The following is a 22,870-nucleotide window of genomic DNA, read 5'->3' as shown; positions in this document are numbered from 1 at the left end:
TAGCCCCTACAGAGCACCACTGTAAAAATAGTATTTGGAAGAAACATGGTCATGTAACCATATATTCAGCCCCTAGCGGGCATAAACACATAAAAAAAAATGATAAAGAACATTGCAGTGTAACCATATAATCAGCCGCTTGTGGGCATAGTGTATAACACATTTTCAGGCCTAGCAGGCCATTTAAATCATGACCAGCAACGAAGACACCCTCAGCACTGCCGAACTCCTGCACATCCAGATCCACACCAACCCAAACACCACCTTCAGAGGGACTTTCGTTTACAGAACCCCCGGCCCGACAGCAGTTCAGCGACTCCATCTCCGACGTCATCAGCACGCATGCCCTTGCATCCACAGACTACATACTCCTCAGGGACCTGAACTTCCATCTCTAGAACACCAACAACAACAACTCTACCACCCTGCTCGAGAACCTCGGCTTCAAGCAGCTCGTCACGACAACCACCCACTCCGTAGGACACACTCTCGAACCCATTTTCTCCACCAACAAACACGTCTCCTTCAGCCACACGGCCAAACTTCACTAGACCCACTTCTCCTTCGAGAAACCCACAACACACCATCACCGCAACAGATTCCCCACTGCAGGTGGAACAAGGTCACAGAAGAAAAGCTGATCACTACCCTCTCCCGGAACCCACCTATCAACACCACTGACACAGCAGCCCGCAAAATCAGGCAATGGATTGATGACTGTGCCAACACTCTCGCCCCGATCAAGAAACCTTTTAACAGACGCACCGACAGAAAGGCATTTTGGTTCACCGATGATCTGCAAGAATCCAAGCAAACATGCCGAAGACTCGAGAAGAAGTGGCACCAAGATGAGACACCGGACAACTACGCAGCCTTCAAGAATGCCATCCACAGACACCACCAACTCATCTGAACCGCCAAAAGAACTGCCTTCAAACAACGCATCAACAACAACGCTCACAGCTAAGGGGAGCTCTTCAACATCGTGAAGGAGCTCTCCAACCCCGGCTCCAACATCAACAACATCCTGCCATCACAAGACCTCTGCGACTCCCTAGCCGCCTTCTCCTACCGCAAGATCGCATACATCCATGACCGCGTCACTACTCAAACCCCCGTCAAACAATGACACTACAGCCTCACCGCCCTCCAGCCTCCTGGACCCACGTCAATAACGACTACACCATCGAAATCATGAACACCATCCACTCCGGCTCACCATCCGACCCCTGCCCTCACCACAACTTCAACAAAGCAAGCTCCGTCATCGCACCCCAACTCCGGAAGTTCATAAACAGTTCCTTCGAGACCGCCACCTTCCCGGAGAGCTGGAAACGCGCCAAGATGAGCGCCCTTCTAAAGAAACCCAAGGCAGACCCAAAGGACCTCAAGAACCTCTGGCCCATCTCCCTGCTCCTCTTTCTGGCAAAAGTCATAGAGAAAACAAACAAATTACCCATTTCCTCGAGGAGAACAACACTCTGGACCTGTCCCAATCCGTATTCTGCAGCAACCACAGCACCAAAACCGCCCTCATCGCCGCCACCGACGATATCAGGACCATACTTGACAACGGCGAAACTGCGGCCCTCATCCTCCTGGACCTCTCAGCCGCGTTCGACACTGTCTGCCACCACACCCTACGCACACGCCTCAACAATGCAGGGATCCGCGACAGAGCCCTGGGCTGGATTATCTCCTTCCTCACTGGCAGAACTCACAGTCCGCCTCCCTCCAATCTGCTCTGAAACCACCAAAATCATCTGCGGCATACCCCAGGGATCGTCCCTCAGCCCAACCCTCCTGAACCTGTACATGGCTCTGCTCGCAAACATCGCCCGATCTCACAACCTCAACATCATCTCATATGCAGATGACACCCGGCTGATCCTCTCCCTCATAAAGGACCCCGCCATCACCAAAACCAACCTCAATGAAGGAATGAAGGCCATCGCAAATGGATGAAGAACAGCTACCTGAAACTGAATTCCAACAAAACTGAAGTCCTCGTCCTCGGCTCCACCCCCTCTCCTGGTGTCCTGCCGCACTGAGAACCGCACCGACACCCACCGACCAAGCACGCAACCTGAGATTCATCCTGGACTCATCGCTATCAATGACCCAGCAAGTCAACGCCATCTCTTCCTCCTGCTTCAATACCCTCCGCGTGTTTTGGAAGGTCTACAAATGTATCCCCACTGAAACCAGAAGGACGGTCACCCAAGCCCTCATAAGCAGCAAATTGGACTACGGCAATGCCCTCTACGGAGGAACCACGGCCAAGCTCCAGAAAAGACTGCAACGCATACAGAACACCTCTGCATGCCTCATCCTGGACATCCCCCTCCACTGTCACATCACAGTCCACCTGAGAGACCTACGCTGGCTCCCCGTCAACAAGAGGATTACATTCAAACTCCTCACCCACGCTCACAAGGCACTTCACAACACCGGACCAGAATACCTCAACAGATGGCTCTCCTTCTACACGCCGACCTGAAAGCTTTTCTCTGCCAACCTTGCCCTCGCCACCGTCCCACGCATCCACAGAATGACCGCCGGTGGCAGATCATTCTCCCACCTCGCCGCCAAGATGTGGAACACTCTTCCCACCCACCTGCGACAGACACAGGACCTACATGCCTTCAGGAGACACCTCAAGACATGGCTCGAGCAGTAGCAGTGCCCCCTCCCATCAGCACCTTGAGATCCTCACGATGAGTAGTGCGCTTTACAAATTCCCTGACTGATTGATTGTTTGATTTAAATATCATTTAACTGTGGAGTCAATGGCACAAGGGTGCAGTGCTGCAGGTTTTTACTAGATGTCTCTGTAGAGACAACAGCAGAAGGTGCAGTACCACTGGTCATGGCTAGATATCCCTGTGGAGCCAGAAGCACTCAGAGTACAGTCTCACAGAACACTGCCAGAACTACTTCCGACGTCAGAAACAGCAGAAGTACCATGTCCTCAGTGAAATAGCTGAAATATTTAGCCATGCTGTACATTAAACCTTTATCAGAAATAACTATGTTTATGCATACCTTAAACTTTTATCAGAAATAAACTGTGTTTGTGCTTTAGCAGAAGGTGCAATACCACTGGTCATGGGTAGATGTCCCTGTGAAGCCAAATGAGTTAATAGTGCCTTGGGACAATTATCATCCCTCAGCCTTTTCAGAGCATAGTGCATGGCACATTTGCAGGCTGTCAGATAATCATTACAAACAAAGCCTTTAAAACACAAACTCCTCTCAGCTGTGAAAACAAAAGTTCCAGCTATTAAGAGAGCTTAAATATGCATTGAATAGTGGAAGAAGTTATGATTTTTGAGCCCCCTCTAACCTAGTGTGACCCACAGGATGTCAAAGAGCACATCATTCTGAATGTTTTGGTTGTGGCCCCATTGCCCTAGGCCCACCAGAGGCTGAGTTATGGCCACAAATGTGTTGTAAAAGGAATGCCTCCAAAGCATTATTAGGTGAGTTTCTGTGCATACATTAAACCTTTATCAGAAATATACTCTTTGTGCATAAGCAGAGGGTGCAATAACACTAGTTGTGGCTAGATGTCCCTGCGGAGCCTACTGAATTAATAGTGCCTTGGGGTAGTTATCATCCTTCAGCCCTTGGAAAGCATGGTGCATTGTACATTTGCAGGCAGAACAAGGTTGTCAGAATATTATTACAAACAAGGCACTTGTAACACAAGCTCCTCTCCGCTGTAAAAACAAAAGTTCCATCTATAAGAGAATTTAAATATGCATTGAAGAGTGGAAGGGGTTATGATTTGTGTGCCCCCCTCTTACCTAGTGTGACCCACAAGTGTGGCCTGGACAGAAAGAGCACATCGTTCTGAATGTTTTGGTGGTGATCACATTGGCCTAGGACCACCAGAGGCTGAGGTATGGCCAAAAATGTGTTGTAAAAGGAATGCCTGCGAAGCATTATGGGGTGAGTTTCTCTGAATGCAGTGAATATTGTAGTATCTGCTCTCCCGCTGTGCGGGGAGAGCCGCTGTTGAGGATTCATTCCTAGGTCGAATTCATGCTATATAAAGCCACAAAAAACTGTACAAAATACATGCATGACACAACTACTTGTAATTACTGATTATAAAAAGTAAGGACCAAGTGAAGGGCAAACGCAGAAAACCACGTGTGAACAGGTACTATTCAGCCAAGTTCAGGAAGTGACTTATCGGCTGCCAAGCCAGTTAGGAGGCAGCAAAATGAGAGTGACACTGCCTTCAACCTATCGTGAGTGGCAGGCAGGAGCAAAGTCCTATACTCCATTCAACAGGTCTTGCAGACAGCGCATGTGCTGTCTTGGCTCGACCTAAAAATGTTTCACAATGTGTTTTAGATTCTCAACGACTTGTCTGGAAAGCCGGAGCTTATGTTGAAGTAGTATTCATCAGTATACATGAATCTCTTTATGGCAAAAAATGTTTTGTTCTTTGCCCAAAAAGTTTTAATAAAACTTTAAACAAAAAACTTGAAACAGGACATGTTTTCCCCCATGTGGTAAATACCACAAGACAAACTTATAGTGAGGGCCTAAGTCATCAGTGTATTTCATGCAATTCAAGTAATGTTGTGGGAATTACTGAAGACTAGAGGGTCAGTGTGTTTAGGGATCAGGGGTAGTGTGTTGAGATCAGGGGCTGTGTGTTTTGGATTGGGGCAGTATATCAGGGGTCGGAGGGCAGTGTGTTTGGGGTTGAAGGGAGTGACATCATACACCTCCTGAGCAAAGGGTTTAACATGTTTCTTTAGATTCATTGCAGGGGGATGGTTGGGTTTCTGGTCAAAAAAGTGCTGTATTTATGTTTAATATTTAGAGCCATGCAATGACTGAAAGAGTTGCAGAATGTTGATTCATGGTGCGTTTTGCTGGTGATCTTCCTTTTCATTGTAGAAATTGCGACTGCACTGCCCTGCCAGGTGGGCCCCATTATGTTCGACTGCCAGCTCAGCAGCCCGTTCAGCATGTCTCACGCACTTGCCAGATATAGGGCCATATGTATCATGCGTTTTTGCAGTCGCAATGGCCTGATCTGGCCATTTGCGTCCCCCAAAATGCGTTTTGGTATGTATGAATTCCAATTTGCCATTCGGTAACATGTTACCGACTCGCAATTTGAAATTGCACATACATACCGATTCGGTATTAGGCAGAAGCGTGTGAAGGGCATCCATTCCTAATACCAAATCCCAGCGGTATGTAGGAATGTTTTGTGAACGAAATGCAGTCTTAAAACATTTGCATACTACCACCTATTTCAAGTAGGTGGTAACCCATTTGCAAATTGGAAGGGTCTTCAAAGGACCCTTTTTCCATTGTGAATGAATGCGAAAAAAGTTTTTTAAGAGCAGGCAGTGTTCTCACGGGACCACTAGCTACTCTTTAAAAAAGAAAAGAAAACTTTTCATTTTTCTTTTTTAAATGCATACCGTTTTCCTTTAAGGATTCCTTTATCTAAAAGCAGTCACAGACATGGTGTTATGCTGGGTCCAGCAGGCCACCATCCTTGTAATTTTATCTTTTCCTAATAACCTATCTCATATATATTAATGAGGTAGGTCGATTTGCGAGCCATTAGGAAATGCTAAATGAAAATCCTGGAGTTTCATACATTTTAATAGCAATTACCTAACTGCAATTCGCAGAAAACCACAATTCGGTAATATCTATTCAGATTGATGGTACATCTGGACCATAGTGTGTTGTGTGTGCCATGACACTGCAGCGGTACATATCAGGCACTTTTTTTGTTCTAAATGTATACCTTCAACAGGTAAACCTGCAGGAGCGTCATCATTTACATCAGTAGTTCTTAGTCTTTTGACTTCTGTTGACTCCCACTTAATTATTACCAGAACCCTATTAAGCATCACTGTAATCTGAGTCATTACTTGAAGTCGAAGGACCCCCTGGCATAAGCATTTTTGATTTTTTTTTTTAAACCTCAAAACAATAAGTATGGAGACAAGCATCCATCAAACAAATACACAAATGATGAAACATTTTATTTAATTCTCAAACAGTTAAAAAACAAATTTAATAGAAAGGTTTGATCGCTTCTAAATTCAATGTAGGCCACTCATCATCCATACTATATTCTGTTTGTTGCCATTGGACTGCTCCAAATAATCAAGATAAATATACTAATTTATTGCCTGATTTAGAGCTTGGCGGATGGGGTTACTCCGTCACCAATGTGACGGATATCCTGTCCGCCATATCATGATCCCATTTTATCCTATGGGAATTGTAATACGACAGACGGAATATCCGTCATGTTTGTGACACAGTAACCCGTCCTCCAAACTCTAAATCAGGCCATAAGCCTTAAGAATTTCAAATGCTTTTATATTTGCACTACTTTTTAAAATCCATTTTATTTATTTTCACTGTATTAGTCTGTTAATATTACAAAATTTTCCATGCAGGTATGGACCACTCAAGTAGGCTTCTTGTACCCCTAAGTGTCCCTGGACCACAGGTTAAGACTCATCTATCCACAATTTACACAGTATAAGCTAAAGATTTATTTTAGGCCTATGGTCCAAGTCAGACACAGTGGCAGGCTGTCAGCTCACTGCGTGGGTGTTGGCCGCTGCCCACTTCCACACTATGGGCATCATTACGAGTTCTGCGGACGGTTTAGGCCATGACTGGGAAGTGGCTACCTTCCCGCCTTGCCCACTAAGTGTTTCCCACTAGGTAATCGAGTGGAAACCTGAGTTCCCCCCTCTGGCCTAGTGGGAAACGGCCTACAGCATTGTCTCCAGCTTGTAATCGAGCCGGCGACAATTCTTTAGGATGCAGGGTGCATCAGCACCCTCTCAATGTTCACTTTCCGCCCTTAACCCTGGCTCCTTCACAGCCTGCTTCCAGGCCACTCCGAAGCACACCAAAGGACCCTTCTCCTGCCGCACCTGCAACTTCACCTGCAACAGAACAAGGAAACCTGCAACAACCAACACCAAACACCTCCACTGCATCCTCCTCAACACACACTCCGCACGAAAGCACGCCATAGAGCTCTGGGACCTGCTCGACACTATCGCCCCAGATGTAGCCTTCCTGACCGAAACCTGGTGGAACGACTCCTCGGCCCCAGACGTCGCCATCGCCATCCCTGACGGCTACAAGATCACCAGAAGAGTCGGGATCGGTGGAGGAATAGCCATCGTCCACAAATCCACCCTCAAGATCCACACCCACGTGGACGACACCCTCAAGATAGCGGGACACCTTCACTTCCGGACCCACACGGACCCCAACACTACCCTCAGAGGAACTCTCATATATCGACCTCCAGGACCAAGAGCCCCCTTCAGTGACACCATTTCCGACCTCGCAAGCACCCCCGCCCTCGCCTCGACGGACTGCATCCTCCTTGGAGACCTCAACTTCCACCTGGAGAACAACAACAATGCCAACAGCGCATCACTGGCCACCAACCTCTCCAACCTCGGACTCAGACAACTGGTCAACACACCCACCCACATCGCCGGCCACACGCTAGACCCTCTCTTCACTGCAAGCAACCACATCTCCTTCAGCCACACCACCGAACTCCACTGGACCGACCACCACTGCGTCCACTTCACATTCAAGAAACACACCGAACACTACCGCACCCCACTACTGCCGCATCGCCGCTGGGGCAAAGTCACCGAGGACCAACTAACCAGCACCCTCGCCAAGAACCCGCCGACCAACCCCACCGACCCGGACTCCGCCGCCATCAACCTCCATCAGTGGATCCTCAACTGCGCCAACACCCTTGCACCACTCAAGAGGCCCACCGTCAACCAAGAAAATAAAAAAGCAGCCTGGTTCACAGACGAACTCATCACCTCCAAACGCACCTGCCAGAAACTTAAGAAAAAATGGCTCCTCGAGCGCAAACCCACAAGGAAGCCACTCGCAAGCACCACCAACTTATCCGACTCGCCAAACGCTCCCACTTCACAGAACGCCTAAACAACAACGCACACGACAGCAAGGAGCTCTTCTGCATCGTGAAGGAGCTCTCCAACCCTAGCGCCAACATCAACGACGTCCCACCATCCCAGAAACTCTGCGACGCACTCTCCACCTTCTTCTAACAGAAAATCGCCGCCATCCACGACAGCCTCAACACCACACCTCCGCCAGACCCCACCCCCAACCACTCCTCCTACGCTGACCGCCTCACCATCTGGACCCACGTAGATGACGCCGAAACTTGAAAGACCATGAACTCCATCCACTCAGGATCCCCCTCAGACCCCTGCCCACACCACGTCTACAACAAAGCCGACTCCACCATCGCCCCCCAACTTCGAAAGATCATCAACTTATCCTTCGATACTGCGACTTTCCCGGACAGCTGGAAACACGCCGATATCCAAGCCCTCCTCAAGAAACCCAAGGCTGACCTCAACGACCTCAAAAACTTCTGCCCGATCTCCCTCCTCCTCTTCCCAGCGAAGGTCATCGAAAAGATCGTCAACACCCAGCTCACTTACTACCTCGAGGACAACTCCATCCTAGACCCCTCCCAATCCGGCTTCAGACGCAATCACAGCACCGAGACTGCGCTCCTCGCCGCCACAGATGACATCAGACAGCAAATGGACAACGGCGAAACTTCAGCCCTCATCCTCCTGGACCTCTCCGCTGCCTTCGATACGGTCTGCCACCGCACCCTACTAACACGTCTCCACGAAGCCGAAATTCAAGACAAAGCCCTCAACTGGATCTCCTCATTCCTCTCCGGCAGAACCCAGAGAGTCCGACTCTCCCCTTCCGTTCCGAAGCCACCAACCTCATCTGCGGCGTCCCCCAAGGCTCCTCGCTAAGCCCGACGCTGTTCAACGTCTACATGGCACCCCTCGCACAACTGGCCCGTCAGCACAACCTCAGCATTCTCTCCTACACTGACGACACCCAGCTCATCCTCTCCCTCACCAATGACCCACTCACCGCCAAAGCCAACCTCCATGAGGGATTAAAATCCATCGCCGAGTGGATGAAAAACAGCCGCCTGAAATTAAACTCTGACAAGACGGAAGTCCTCATCCTCGGACGCACCCCCTCGGCCTGGGACGACTCCTGGTGGCCCACCGTGCTGGGACCCCCCCTACTCCAGCCAACCACGCACGCAACCTCGGCTTCATCCTCGACTCCGCCCTCACCATGTCCAAACAGGTCAACGCAGTCTCCTCCTCCTGCTTCAACACCCTCCGCATGCTCCGCCGAATCTACAAGTGGATCCCGACGGAAACCAGAAAAACGGTGACCCAGGCCCTCGTCAGTAGCAGACTTGACTACGGCAACGCACTCTACACAGGCATCCCAGCAAAAGACATCCAACAACTCCAACGCATCCAGGATGCCTCCGCCCACCTGATCCTCGATGTACCCCGCCGATGCCACATCTCCCACCACCTGAAGGGCCTCCACTGGCTCCCCGTGGACAAAAGGATCACCTTTAAACTCCTCACCCACGCGCACAAAGCACTACACAACGCCGGACCCGCCTACCTGAACAACAGACTCAACTTCTACGTCCCCTCCCACCAACTCCGCTCTGCCAACCTCTCCCTCGCCATCGTTCCCCGATTCCAACGCAAGACCTCCGGCGGCAGATCCTTCTCCTACCTCGCCGCCAAGACCTGGAACTCCCTCCCGACCCCCCTGCGCCAGACCCAGGACCTCCTCACCTTCAGGAGACTCCTCAAGACCTGGCTCTTTGACCAATAGCAGCTAGCCCCCCCTCCCCTCAGCGACTTGAAACCCTAACGGGTACGTAGCGCGCTTTAGAAATTTAATGATTGATTGATTGATTGATTTCTGCAACCGCCAGACCGGCCAGATCTCAGATCCTGGCGGTGCTGGCTGTCTGACTGCAGCACAGCTGCTGTGGTCATAATATGGCCCTTACACTGCCACATTGACGGTGGTCCGACCTCTACTACAAGTCTGGCAGTCTAGTGACTGCCAGACTCATATTGGGGCCCTATGTTTTAATAAGGCTGAGTTTGTTTACTCATTTTGCATTCAACCCCCATGTAAAACCTCTAGGTTTACACTGCTCACCGGCTGGAGGGATACAAATTATCTTGCATTAGATATGGGAAGAGGCAAGGCAAAAGGTCTCAGAATACAGCATCTGTCTTGGAAAGTCTCATACCCTCCTTATAAATTTAGTGAAATAAAGCAGTTTCAAAGATAGTTTCTGTTTGCTGGCTGGGTAACCTGATGTTCTTTTTTTACCAATCATCTTGGACACTGAGGGTTGATAATGGGGTGAGATGCTCTTTCTTTCATGCCTTTGTTATGCCTTGTTATGCTTTGTCTGGCCTCGCTGCCTATGCGGGTCTGTCTGTCTGCCTGCCTGCCTGCTTGTAGTTGTTGAACACGAGGTCAGTGCGGATGTGGAATTCACATTCTCATCACAAAGATGTTGAGACTGCTTGAAGAACAGGCATTTCTTGCTTCAAAATGACCATTATTTCTAAACCGGCACCTCGTTTAACACTGAATCCAGTGCTTAATTTGTGCTTGTTGTTTCCGGTGCTGAGCACCAGCACTTATTTTTGAGGGCCGGGGCTTAGTCTTCTGCCTCAAGCATTTGCTAAGAGCAAAAGACACATATGGGAAAGACGGAGGAAGAGAAAAATGAAAGAGCGTCACGATGAGAGAAAGCAGACAGCTGCTAGAGTGAGCTGAAGGGGCAGGGAGTGGCTTTATATGGATTGAAGAGGCCCGAGATGGCAGCGGGAGTACGCTGCCTCAGTATTCCATGTTCGTACATTTAATTGCAGCAGCGCATGTTTAAGAGGAGGGCTTTGAGCACCGGCACCTTTTTGTTTACACATTAAGCACCGACTGAATCACATTATTAGCCTCTATATCACATTGTTTGCACCAGTGGTTTAAATAGAAATATCGAAATGCAGCTACACACTATTTAGAGTGCCTGTTTCCTCCAGAAAAAGTGTTGGTACTCTCCCATTAAACGTATTGCATTAGTGCTGAGAAGTGCAGGTACTCTGCCTTTCAAATTAAAGTAGTGCAGGTTCTGAGTACTGGACAGCACCTGTGCATTTAAAGCACTAGGATGCACCCTTAATATGTTGTGTTTGCAATGTTGCAACGGGGTGATGCATGGTTCTTTGCTCGCCTGTGTTTAAAAAAAGAAATAAGTATTGATTCTGTCTAATGTGTAGTTTCAGACATATGACAGCACTCTGTTTCAATGTGTACCCCACCTGACAGGCAATGCTGAAGTTACAGCCACGTTCCGGACTTCAACAATGGAGACCTGTAGCAAGGAGAATTGTTCCATAATACAAGTCCCCACAGGTTAGTCTTTAATGTGTAGAAAAGTAACACGCACCACACACTTCAATGTATTTTTTTATATTTTTGTGATAAGGATGCTGAACTTGAAAATTGACTGATTCCCAGAGAAGTGCACATAATGTTTACTTTAAAAGGCCCAAATTAAGAAGCAGGACTGACCATAAGGTGCTTTCTGCAGTGATCTAGCGTTGCAGGTCTCTATATTGAGTTCACATTAAGTGTTCAGATGTTTCATCCAATAGTTTCAATCTAAGGTAATATATGAGTTGCTGCAGGCTTCAGTTAGCACAATTCACTCGACAAAACAGTTGTTGCTACTCTCTTAGGGCCTCATTACATGTTGCTTGTTATTTAGTGGTGGTGGGGGGGGGGCACAGAGGTCTTGAATCTATGATTTTATCCGGTATTCCAACACCAAAAATGGGCATTTGTAGTCTCTCCCCAGTTTAGTCACTAATGATTTCAATCAATCAATCAAACACTGCATTTGTAAAGCGCCCTACATACCCGCAAGAGTCTCAAGGCGCTGGGGAGGGGCGGTGCTACTGGTCGAAGAGCCAGGTCTTGAGGAGTCTTCTGAAGGCCAGCAGGTCCTGGGTCTGTCGTAGGATGGTGGGGAGAGTGTTCCAGGTCTTGGCGGCGAGGTAGGAGAAGGATCTGCCGCCGGCGGTGGTTTTTCGGATGCGGGGGACTGTGGCGAGGGCGAGGTTGGCTGAGCGGAGGCTTCGGGTGGGAATGTGGAAGCTGAGTCGGTTGTTGAGGTAGGTGGGTCCGGTGTTGTGCAGTGCTTTGTGTGCGTGGATCAGGAGCTTGAAGGTGATCCTTTTGTTGATGGTGAGCCAGTGCAGGCCTCTCAGGTGGAGTGTGATGTGGCTGCGGCGGGGGACATCGAGGATGAGTCGGGCCGAGGCGTTCTGGATGCGTTGGAGTCGTATCAGGAGCTTGTTTGTAGTTCCTGAGTAGAGGGCGTTTCCGTAGTCGAGTCTGTTGGTGATGAGGGCCTGGGTAACGTTTTTTCTCGTGTCGAGGGGGATCCATTTGAAGATCCTGCGGAGCATACGGAGGGTGTTGAAGCAGGACGCAGAGACGGCGTTGACTTGCCTGGTCATGGAGAGAGTGGAGTCGAGGATGACCCCCAGGTTGCGTGCGTGGTCCGTGGGTTCCGGGGCTGTGCCTAGTGACGTGGGCCACCAAGAGTTGTCCCAGGCTGATGGGGTGGGTCCGAGAATGAGGACCTCCGTCTTGTCTGAGTTCAGCTTCAGTCTGCTGTCCTTCATCCAGTCGGCTACGGCCTTCATTCCTCGGTGGAGGTTAGCTTTGGCGGTGTCGGGATCTTCGGTGAGGGATGTGATCAGCTGGGTGTCGTCGGCGTAGGAGATGATGTTGAGGTTGTGTTGTCGTGCGACGTGGGCGAGGGGGGCCATGTAGATATTGAACAGTGTCGGGCTGAGGGAGGATCCCTGTGGGACGCCGCAGATGATCTCAGTGGTTTTGGAGCGGAAGGGTGGGAGGCGGACGCTCTGGGTTCTGCCGGAGAGGAAGGATGTGGTCCAGGCCAGGGCCTTCTCTTGGATACCAGCGTCATGGAGGCGTGCTGATAGGGTGCGGTGGCAGACCTTGTCAAAGGCTGCTGATAGGTCCAGGAGGATGAGGGCAGCTGTTTCTCCTTTGTCCATCAGGGTCCGGATGTCGTCAGTGGCGGCGATGAGGGCGGTCTCGGTGCTGTGGTTACTGCGAAAACCAGATTGGGACGGGTCCAGGATGTTGTTGACTTCGAGGTAGCGGGTCAGCTGTTTGTTGACAATCTTCTCGGTCACTTTTGCCGGGAAAGGGAGCAGGGAGATGGGACGGAAGTTCTTGAGGTCCTTGGGGTCCACCTTGGGCTTCTTCAGAAGGACGTTGATCTCGGCGTGCTTCCAGCTTTCTGGGAAGGTTGCTGTCTCGAAGGAACAGTTGATTGTTTTCCGGAGGTGGGGCGCGATGGCTGCGCTGGCTTTGTTGAAGACGTGGTGAGGGCAGGGGTCAGATGGGGATCCGGAGTGGATGGAGTTCATGGTTTTGATGGTGTCTTCGTCACTGACGCTGGACCAGACGGTCAGGCGACTGGTGCGAGTGGTAGTCGCAGGGGTGGTGGACTCGGTGGTGGGTGAGGGGGGGTCGGGGTTGAAACTGTCATGGATGTCGGTGATCTTGCGGTGGAAGAAGGTGGCCAGGGAGTCGCACAGGTCTTGAGATGGCGGGATGTCGTTGGTGATGGAGCTGGGGTTGGAGAGTTCTTTCACGATGCTGAAGAACTCTTTGGTGTTGTGTGCGTTGTTGTCTAGGCGGTCCTTGAAGGCGGTCTTCTTGGCGGTCCTGATGAGTTGGTGATGTCTGCGGGTGGCGCTCTTGAGGGCTGTGTGGTTGTCTGGTGTTCGGTCGTGGAGCCATTTCTTCTCCAGCCTCCGACAGGTGTGCTTGGCGATCCGGAGGTCCTCAGTGAACCAGGCGGCTTTCTTGTTGGTGTGGTTGGTTGTAAAGGTCTTGAGAGGGGCGAGGGTGTTGGCGCAGTCGTTGATCCAGTGTGTGAGGTTGGTCGCGGCAGTGTCTGGGTCGGTGGGTGGTCTCAGGGCGAGGGCGGTAGTCAGTTGGTCCCTGGTGACCTTGCCCCAGCAGCGGCGTGGTAGCTTTTGGGTGCGGTGGTGTGTGGTGGGTTTTCTGAAGGTGAAGTGGACGCATCTGTGGTCGGTCCAGTGTGGTTCGGTGGTGTGGTTGAAGGAGACGTGGGGGCTTGCGGAGAAGATGGGGTCAAGCGTGTGTCCAGCGGCGTGAGTGGGTGTTGTTACTAGCTGTTTGAGTCCGAGGTTGGCGAGGTTGTCGATCAGGGCGGTCGAGTTGGCGTCGTTGTTGTTCTCGAGGTGGAAGTTCAGGTCCCCGAGGAGGATGTAGTCCATGGAAGCGAGGGCGTGGGTGCTGATGAGGTCAGCGATGGTGTCACTGAACTGTGGGCGGGGTCCGGGAGGTCTGTAGATGAGAGTTCCTCTGAGGGTGGTGTTGGGGTCGGTGTGGATCTGGAAGTGCATGTGCTCGGCGGTGGTGAGGGTGTCATCAGTGTTCGTTGAGATTTTGATGGAGTCTTTGTGGATGATGGCGATTCCTCCTCCCACTCCGTTGGTGCGGTCTCTGCGGGAGATCTTGTAGCCCTGTGGGATGGCTATGGCAATGTCTGGTGCTGAGGTGGCGTTCAGCCAGGTCTCCGTCAGGAAGGCAACGTCAGGGGCAGTGGAGTCTAGGAGGTCCCAAAGTTCGATGGCGTGCTTGCGAGCGGAGCGGGTGTTGAGGAGGATGCAGCGGAGGTGGTTGGGTTCTCTGGCTGGTGGTGTGGATGGTTGGATGCTGGTGAATCTGCAGTTCCGGCAGGTGAAAGGCCCCTGGGTGCGTTTCGGGGGGGCCCGGTAGCAGGGGTGGTCTCGTCTGGTGTTGAGTGCGTGGAGGGTGCTTGCGTCGTAGTGCAGTCTGGCGTTGCGGGGGGTGCGGGTTCCAGGGGTTCTGGTGCTGGGTGCGGTCCAGGCGCGGACGGGCGCAGACGGGCTTGCCTTAGGCGCGCCAGCGGCGCGGCCTCCATATGAGGGCAGAGGGAGGGAGGAGCAGCTGGGAGGTGGGAGCGGGGCGGCCAATGGGAGTGAAGGGGGCGGAGCAGCAGGGGCTCAGCAGCAAGGGAAAAACCCGGGGAAAAACCCAGGGGAAAACCCGGGGAAAAAACGGCGGGAAAAGACGGCGGGAGAGGGACAACAGAGCACAGGGGTACAGAAAACAAAACACAGGGGCACAGAATGGAAAAAACAAGTGGCACAGAAGCACAAGCTCAGGGGAATAGAAAAAAGGGAGCGAGTAGTCAGGCGGCAAAAGTGGCAACTGAGGTTTAACCCACAGGGGGCTGCGTGGCAGATCGGGGGAGCGACCTGCCTGGTGACAGGGTCAAAGGTCAACCCATTCTCCTGGATGTAGAACTTAGGTGTGTGTATTATGTAGTACAATGCCTACTGTAAATTTGATTAATAATATTGTGTGATGGCAGTTCAGTAAAGTTGTGCTCCTGACTGCACTGGGCTGGATGCATAGTCAAGACATGTGACTGCCTTCTTCTCACCTTTTGGCGCTTTTTCCATTTTTGATGAATGCCAACTGGGCTAGCAACTGCATCCTCCTTATTTCAGCAAATTATTTATCAGTTTTTCTAGGAAGAGTGTGTTTTTTAAGACAACCTCTGATACACATATAAATTAACCTGTGCTCACCCTCTGGTAGCCTGGCATAGGGAAATCAGGCTTAAATGTGTAAAGTATATGTGCAACACTTGAAACAGTGAAAACACCACACAAAAATAACCCACTACATGTTAGAAAAACAGTGCTTAATTTAATGAGCAAAACATGACCAAAATGACAAAAACCCAATAAGAAGTTGAGATATGAATTTTTAAAGAATATTTGCAATTATAATGCTTAACTCCTTCGCTGCAAGGCCTTTTCCCCCTCAGGTGCCGGGCCTTTTTTTTTGTTATTTGGAGCAGTTCGCGCTTAGGCCCTCATAACGTTTTGCCCACATAAGCTAACCATGCCAAATTTGCGTCCTTTTTTTCCAATATCCTAGGGATTCTAGAGGTACCCAGAGTTTGTGGGTTCCCCTGGGCGAGACAAGGAAATTAGTAAAAATACAGCAAAAAGTTTGCTTTTTAAAAAAGAAATTGGGAAAAAAAGGCTGCAGAAGAAGGCTTGTGTTTTTTTTCCCTAAAAATGACATCAACAAAGGGTTTGCGGTGCTACAATCACCATCTTCCTAGCTTTCAGGAAAAGGCGGACTTGAATCACAAAACCACATTTTTCAACACAATTGTGGCATTTTACTGGGACATACCCCGTTATTACTATTTTTTGTGCTTTTAGCCTCCAGTTAGTGACAGAAATGGGTGTGAAACCAGTGCTGGATCTCGGACAGCTAAACATTTCTGAAAAGTAGACAAAATTCATAATTCAGCAAAGGGTCATTTCTGTAGATCCTACAAGGTTTTCCTACAGAAAATAATAGCTGAAATTAACAAAATATTGAAATTGAGGTGAAAAAAACAGCCATGTTTCTCCACGTCTTACTTTGTAACTTTTTCCTGCAATGTCAGATTTTCAAAAGCAATATACTGTTACTTCTGCTAGACTCTTCTAGTTATGGGGACATATAGGGCTTTTAGGTTTATTAAGAACCCTAGGTACCCAGAGCCAATAAGTGAGCTGCACCTTGCAATGGGTTTTCATTGTATACTGGGTATACAGAAATTCATTTGGTGAAATATAAAGAGTGAAAAATAGGTATCAAGGAAACCTTTGTATTCCCAAAATGGGCACAACATAAGGTGTTGAGAAGAAGTGGTTATTTGTACATCCCTGATTTCTGGGGTCTCCATACTCGCATGTGAATTACAGGGCATTTCTCAAATAGACGTCTTTTTTACACACTGTCTTAAATTTGGAAGGAAAAATAACACTTGTTCTGCTATTCTGTGTTCCCCCAAGTCTCCTGATAAAAATTGTACCTCACTTGTGTGGGTAGGCCTAGTGCCCGCGACAGGAAAAGCAACATGGACACATCACATTATCCCAAAGAAACAGACCTGTTTTTTGCAAAGTGCCTAAGTGTGGATTTTGGCCTCTAGCTCAGCCGGCACCTATGGAAACCTACCAAACCTGTGCATTTTTGGAAACTAGACCCCTAGGGGAAGCCAAGATGCTGTGACTTGTGAGGCTCTCACCAGGTTCTGTTACCCAGAATCCTTTGCAAACCCCAAAATGTGGCAAAAAACACTTTTTCCTCACATTTCGGTGCTGCAAAGTTCTGCAATCTGAGGGGAGCCACAAACTTCCATCTACCCAGTGTTCCTGATAAAAAATGGTACCTCACTTGGGTGGGTAGGCCTAGTGCCCACAACAGGAAATGCCCCAAAACACTATGTGGACACATCAAAATTATCAAATTCAAAACTACCTGTTTTTGTGGGGGGCAACTGCGTTTTTGGTCCTGGGCTCAGCAGCCATCTAGAGAAACCTACCAAACCCAAACATTTCTGAAAACTAGACACCGGAGGGAGTCCAGGGAGGTGTGACTTGCGTGGATCCCCCAGTGTTTTCTTACCCATAATCCTCCGCAAACTTCAAATTTAGCTAAAACATTTTCCCACATTTCTGTGAGAGATCACCTCACCGGCACAAGTTTCCTACCACCCAACATTCCCGTCAGTCTCCTAGTAAAAATGAAACCTCACTTGTGTAGGTGGGTCAAGTGCCTGTGACAGGGAAGAGCCAAAAGCATGTTGAAAATGAGGGGAAACCAAAGCGGGTCCAAAAGGGCAGTTTGAAAAAAAAGGTTTTTAGGCTGACAAGTGGGGCAGAATTTTTATCGGTATAGATGCAGCAATGCTGGGTGGTAGGAATTTTGTGGATCACTGCAGATTACGGAAGGTTCCATCACAAAAATGTGGGAAAACTGTGGGATTTCAAGCAAAGTTGAAGGTTTGTAGGGCACTGTGGGTAAGAAAATGGTGCGGGTGCGTGTGAAGCACACCACCCTGGACTCACCCAGATGTTTAGTTTTCAAATGTGTGTAGGTTTCGTAGATTTGTCTGCATGGCAGCGTCCCAGAGTCCAAAAAAATGCAGCCTTCACCATTCCAAGTAAGATGATTTTGAGAGGCCCAAATGTAAAAATAAAACTCAAAATAATCAAATGTCCTCTTTCTTGGTGTGGGATAAGATGTTTTAGTGTTCGGGGGAGAGGTTAAAACCTGGTACCCCCTTCAGTTGCGGTGGGCACATAACCATGCCCATACTGGTTGGTAGCCACCACCCCACTATTTTTTTGTTTTGTTTTTATTCCCTGGCATCGAGTAGGCTTTCTACCCCCCCTGGGGAGTGGATGGCGGTAATTGCCCTATCTGCCCAACGGTGGACAGAACAACTCTGTCACCATTTATTTGGGGTGGGGGTATGGCCATACCCCCACCCTCTTTTTTTGAAAAAAAAAATCTTCAGTGGTGGGCTTTCTGCCCCCCTTGGGGGCAGATGGGCCTTACAAAAAAAAAGGATGATCCGCTCCTAAGGGGGGGGGGGGGGGGGGCAGAAATTGCCAGCAGTAATGTGCCCCCATCTTGAGCGACCCATGCCCAAGGTGCTGCCCCCCCCAAACAAAACACATACACACACACACACCAATCCCTAGTGCCTAAGTGGTTTCTGCCCCCCCGGGGGCAAATGGGCCTTATAGAAATATGCCGATCTGCCCCCAATGGGGGTAGAAAGGGCCCAAAAAAAATTTGCCCCCAGGGGAGCGACATTTGCCTAAGGGCTCCCTACCCATCTGTAAAAAATAAAAAAATAAAAAAATCCCTGGTGCCTAGTGGTTTCTGCCCCCCTTGGGGGCAGATTGGCCTAATTAAAATAGGCCAGTCTGCCCCAAGAGGTGCAGAAACGGCATAAAATAAATTTGCCCCCCCAGGGGAGTGACCCTTGCCTAAGGGGTCGCTCCCCTTGCGTGAAACTGATGTACAAAAGAAATCTCTGGTGACAAGTGGTTTCTGCCCCCGAGGTGGGCAGAAATGGCCAAAAAATAATTTTTCCCCAGGGGAGCGACCCTTGCCTAAGGGGTGTCTCCCGACAAGTTAAAAAAAAAAACACAAAAAAATGATCCCTGGAGTCTAGTGGGTTCTGTACCCCCCGGGGGCGGGGGCAGAAAAGGCCTAATTATAAACTGCCCCCCAGTGGAGCAACCCTTGCTCAAGGGGTCGTTTCCCTTCATTCATAACATAACAAAAACTCCCTGGCATCTAGTGGCTTCTGCCCCCCTCTGGGGGCAGGTCGGCCTAATTAAAATAGGCCCATCTGCCCCCAGGGGGGCAGAAAAGGCCTAGTGATATATTGCCACACTGGGGATCAGCCCTTGCCAAAGAAGCCACTCCGCTTATACAAAATCACATATACAAAAAATAAATCCCTGGTGCCTAGTGGGCATTTCTGCAGCCCGATCGCTTCACGATCGGGCTTCAGAAATGCTTTCAGAGACATGAAAGAATAGACCTTTCCTTTCCCTTCATGTCTCTGCCTGCCCCTATCTCATAGTATGGGAGGTGACCTCTGATGGGGGGTGGTCGGGAGTGGAAGGGGAAGCAATTCCCCTTCCATCCCTGATGGGGATTTGTGGGTGGGAGCCCCCCTGTGTGCTGGGTACAGGACGAGCTGGTCGGGAACTGTGGGCGAGGACGAGACCAGCTCGTACTGTGCACCGTAGGAGTTAAAAGCATAAAGTGCCAACCGGGGCAATCTGGTTGCGCTGATCAGGGAAAATCCACAATTTCAGGCCAACTGCGGTGGAACATAGGTCAGATCCAGGGACCAGCCTTGTTGTGCTGAAAAAGTACCTTGTTGCACCATCAACAGGGCCCAAAGTATGGAGCAGAGGAGGTGATGCGTCAGCCCTGCTGCATGTAGGCCATATATTGGTTCTGAGCCATGCAAATTGAGATGCAGTGGCTTCCTCCAATATAGGTGATGCATCGTCGTCAAGCCACGCAACTGGCAATGCGATGTCCTCAAAGTAGGCGATGCATTGATGCCAAGGGAGTTGCATCGTTTCTAATCTGCGGAATGGCATTGATGCACAAGTTCTGGCGCAGTTGGAGCACTTTATACCCACTTCCAAAGGCCCAGGACTGGATTGACATCACTTGGTAGGGCAAGACGTGCAGCATGCAGATTCTAGGTGCCTTTGCAGGGTGAAGAGAAATCTTTGATGTCTTTGTGACTTCAGAACAGGATGCAAGCCAGGAAGCCTGTGGAGTCACTTTGGTTCTGGGGATGAGGAGATGCAGGTCCAGTCCTTCTCACTCCCAGGTAAGGAGGGCAGCAAGCAGCAGGGCAGGCACAGCAGAGCAGGAGTCTAGCAAAGTCCAGCAGAATGATAGTCCCTTCAGCAGCACAGCAGTCCTTCTTCCTGGTAGAATGTCCTCAGGTCCAGAAGTGTACTGATGTGGTGGTGTCTGAGGCACAGAACTTATACCCAGTTGTGCCTTTGAATTGGGGGTCACTTCAAAGAGAGGCCTTTGAAGTGCACAGGATCCCTGTCCTTCCTGCCCTGCTTCCAGGCGCACTGCAGGGGTTATGCAGCCCTTTGTGGTTGGACAGGCACCCCTATTTGGGTGTGCCACCTCCAAATATGGGGGGTCCCATCTTATACCAATTGGAAATTACACTTATAAAATGTAATAATGTAATCCCAACATATGGGAGAGATAGCCCTTGCAGTAGTGAAAAAACAAATCTAAGATGTTTTCACTACCTGGACATATAAAACTTAAAAGAATATGTACAACTTTTTAAATGCACTGCACACTGCCTTTGGAGCTGTCAAGAGCCTACCTTAGAGGTGACATATGTTAAAAAAAGGAAGGTTTGGTTATGGCAAGAAGGTTAACCTACCAGGTCTATAGGGCAGTTTAAAACTGCACATAAAGGGTCTGCAGTGGCAGGCCTGAGACATGTTCAAAACGCCTTCTACAGTGGACGGCACAATCAATGTTGCATGCCCGCTAGTAACAATAATTTACAGGCCCTGGGCACATGTAGTGCGCTTTACTAGGGACTTCTAAGTAAATTAATTAGGACAATTGTGGTTAATCCTGTGTTACCATATTTTAGGTACAGAGCACATGCACTTTACCACTGGTTATCAGTGGTAAAGTGCACGGAGTCCTACAGCCAGGAAAATGAAGTCAGCAAAACAGGAGGGCAGAAGGCAAAAAGTCAGTGGAGACCATGCAAAGGATGCCAGGTCTAACACCAAGTGAAATGTTTGAGTAGAGTGGTCAAACAAAAAGGGAGCAAGGACTGCCTAAGTGTGTTTGATTGAATGAAGAGCAAACGCTTTGAAACTGTATAATCCAGCATTGCCCTGAATTATCACTGTAGATCGTAGTTGTCATACTCTGGAGACTGTACTCACTAATGCAGTGGGATAGAATGAGGCGACTGCTAACTTTGTGTTGCATGCTAAGGAATGTAGAATTACATTATTCTGTAAGCAAAAAAGAACTCTGTTTAAATGTTTAGGTGTTCTATTTGAGGAGGAAAATTCTAATTGCAGTCTGACCATAAACTGCAAATGTACTTTTTGAGTGGAGGCAAGGTGCGTGGCACAACTGCATGAATTGCTCACCTAACCTCCAGGTTACTTCAGTACCAATTCATTGTTATCTATGTTTCAGGGGGCAAGAATGATAGGTCCAATCAATTTTGTAGATTACGCTCGGAAAAGGGTCATGAATATCCTTGTGGTGATGAGATAGATGATTGCTTGATGGTGGCAGTTGACCTGGAAGAAGTAGGCATAAGAACTCAGCAAGAGTGGGTTGAGGCAATGGAGGATGATGAGGTTATTAAATAAGTGGTAATATTTGTTGAAAGGGGTTGACTAAAAGAAAGATAATTACATGTCAATGTTAAGTCTTTTTTCAAGGTGGCTGACAAACTGTCAAAGGCGATGTCCTAATGCAAAGAGATAGGTCTGTACCTCTTGAGAAATTGAGGCCAGAGCTTGTCAAGTGTGCCCATTAGGAGCATTTGGGAAGTGCTATGATGGAGCGCTGAGCTCAGACTGTCTTTGGGTGGCATTGTATGGACAAGGGCTCTAGAGGAGTGTGTTGAGGGGTGTATATGTTGCAATTAAATTTAAAAATCACTTAAGGTTAGCATGCCACTGTTACAACCTATAAACCTACCTGTTGGACTTTGGAGCAAGGCTGGAGTAGATCTCATTGGTCCTTTTAAGTCACTCCTATCACAGTGTTGTTTTGCTCTGAATGTGATGGGGACTGTTACAGCAAATGCCATAAGTAAGTTTTTTTTTTTCCTGACATCAGATCCCTAGAAGTCATTGAACTTCTCAAAGATGCCTTTATGAGGAACGGTTTACCAGAGTATTTGGTTTAATATGATGTGTCAGTTTGTCAGCAGAAAAATGGTTTCTTTATTGGAGTCATTTTGTGTCATTTATTGGAAGAGTGCTCTGTACCATCCACAAGGTCAAATGGATCATATTAACAAGGTCTTGAATTAATGTATCCAGTGGGCAAGAAGGAATGACTGTAATGTGTGACCATTTTGGGGCCCTCCCCAGTCTGTTAAAGTTTCATCTTGTCAACTTTTAAGGGGAAGAGGAGCTTTGTTGAACATTTCTCCAGGATAGATGTCCTAGCTGATGCATGGATTTTCTTTGGAAGATTTGAATAACATTGTTCGTGGGAGTGGAGAAAGACTAGTTTGTTTACTGGAAGGGGATGAGAAGGGTCACTGCTCGTGAGTAATCCAGTCAGGGTCAAAAAGCCTTATTAGATCAGGAAGAGTGACTCCAAGTTTGGTCAGACAGTAAGAGTTGAGAAAGTGTGTGGAAGTGTGTTGATAGTGAAGGCACTGGTGGATTATCAGTCG

The 22,870-nt window shown here is 49.0% G+C and overlaps 1 protein-coding gene across 5 annotated transcripts in view; it reads left to right on the top strand.

Annotated features, from left to right (window-relative positions):
- Positions 1 to 22,870, top strand: part of ITPR2 (inositol 1,4,5-trisphosphate receptor type 2) — a 1,367,642-nt gene that overhangs the window by 1,225,524 nt on the left and 119,248 nt on the right. For 4 of the 5 annotated variants that reach the window (XM_069228604.1, XM_069228603.1, XM_069228601.1 and 1 more), the window contains one exon: positions 11,281 to 11,367. The exons of the other annotated variant lie outside the window; for it this stretch is intronic. In XM_069228604.1, the coding sequence (XP_069084705.1) occupies positions 11,281 to 11,367 (87 nt within the window). The remainder of the gene's footprint in view (positions 1 to 11,280; positions 11,368 to 22,870) is intronic. 5 annotated transcript variants of the gene reach the window in all.

The sequence above is a fragment of the Pleurodeles waltl genome, chromosome 4_1 (assembly GCF_031143425.1).
Source record: "Pleurodeles waltl isolate 20211129_DDA chromosome 4_1, aPleWal1.hap1.20221129, whole genome shotgun sequence".
Classification (NCBI taxonomy): Eukaryota; Metazoa; Chordata; class Amphibia; order Caudata; family Salamandridae; genus Pleurodeles; species Pleurodeles waltl.
The sequence above is the reverse complement of the archived record's forward strand: the minus strand, read 5'-3'. Positions and strand labels throughout refer to the sequence as shown.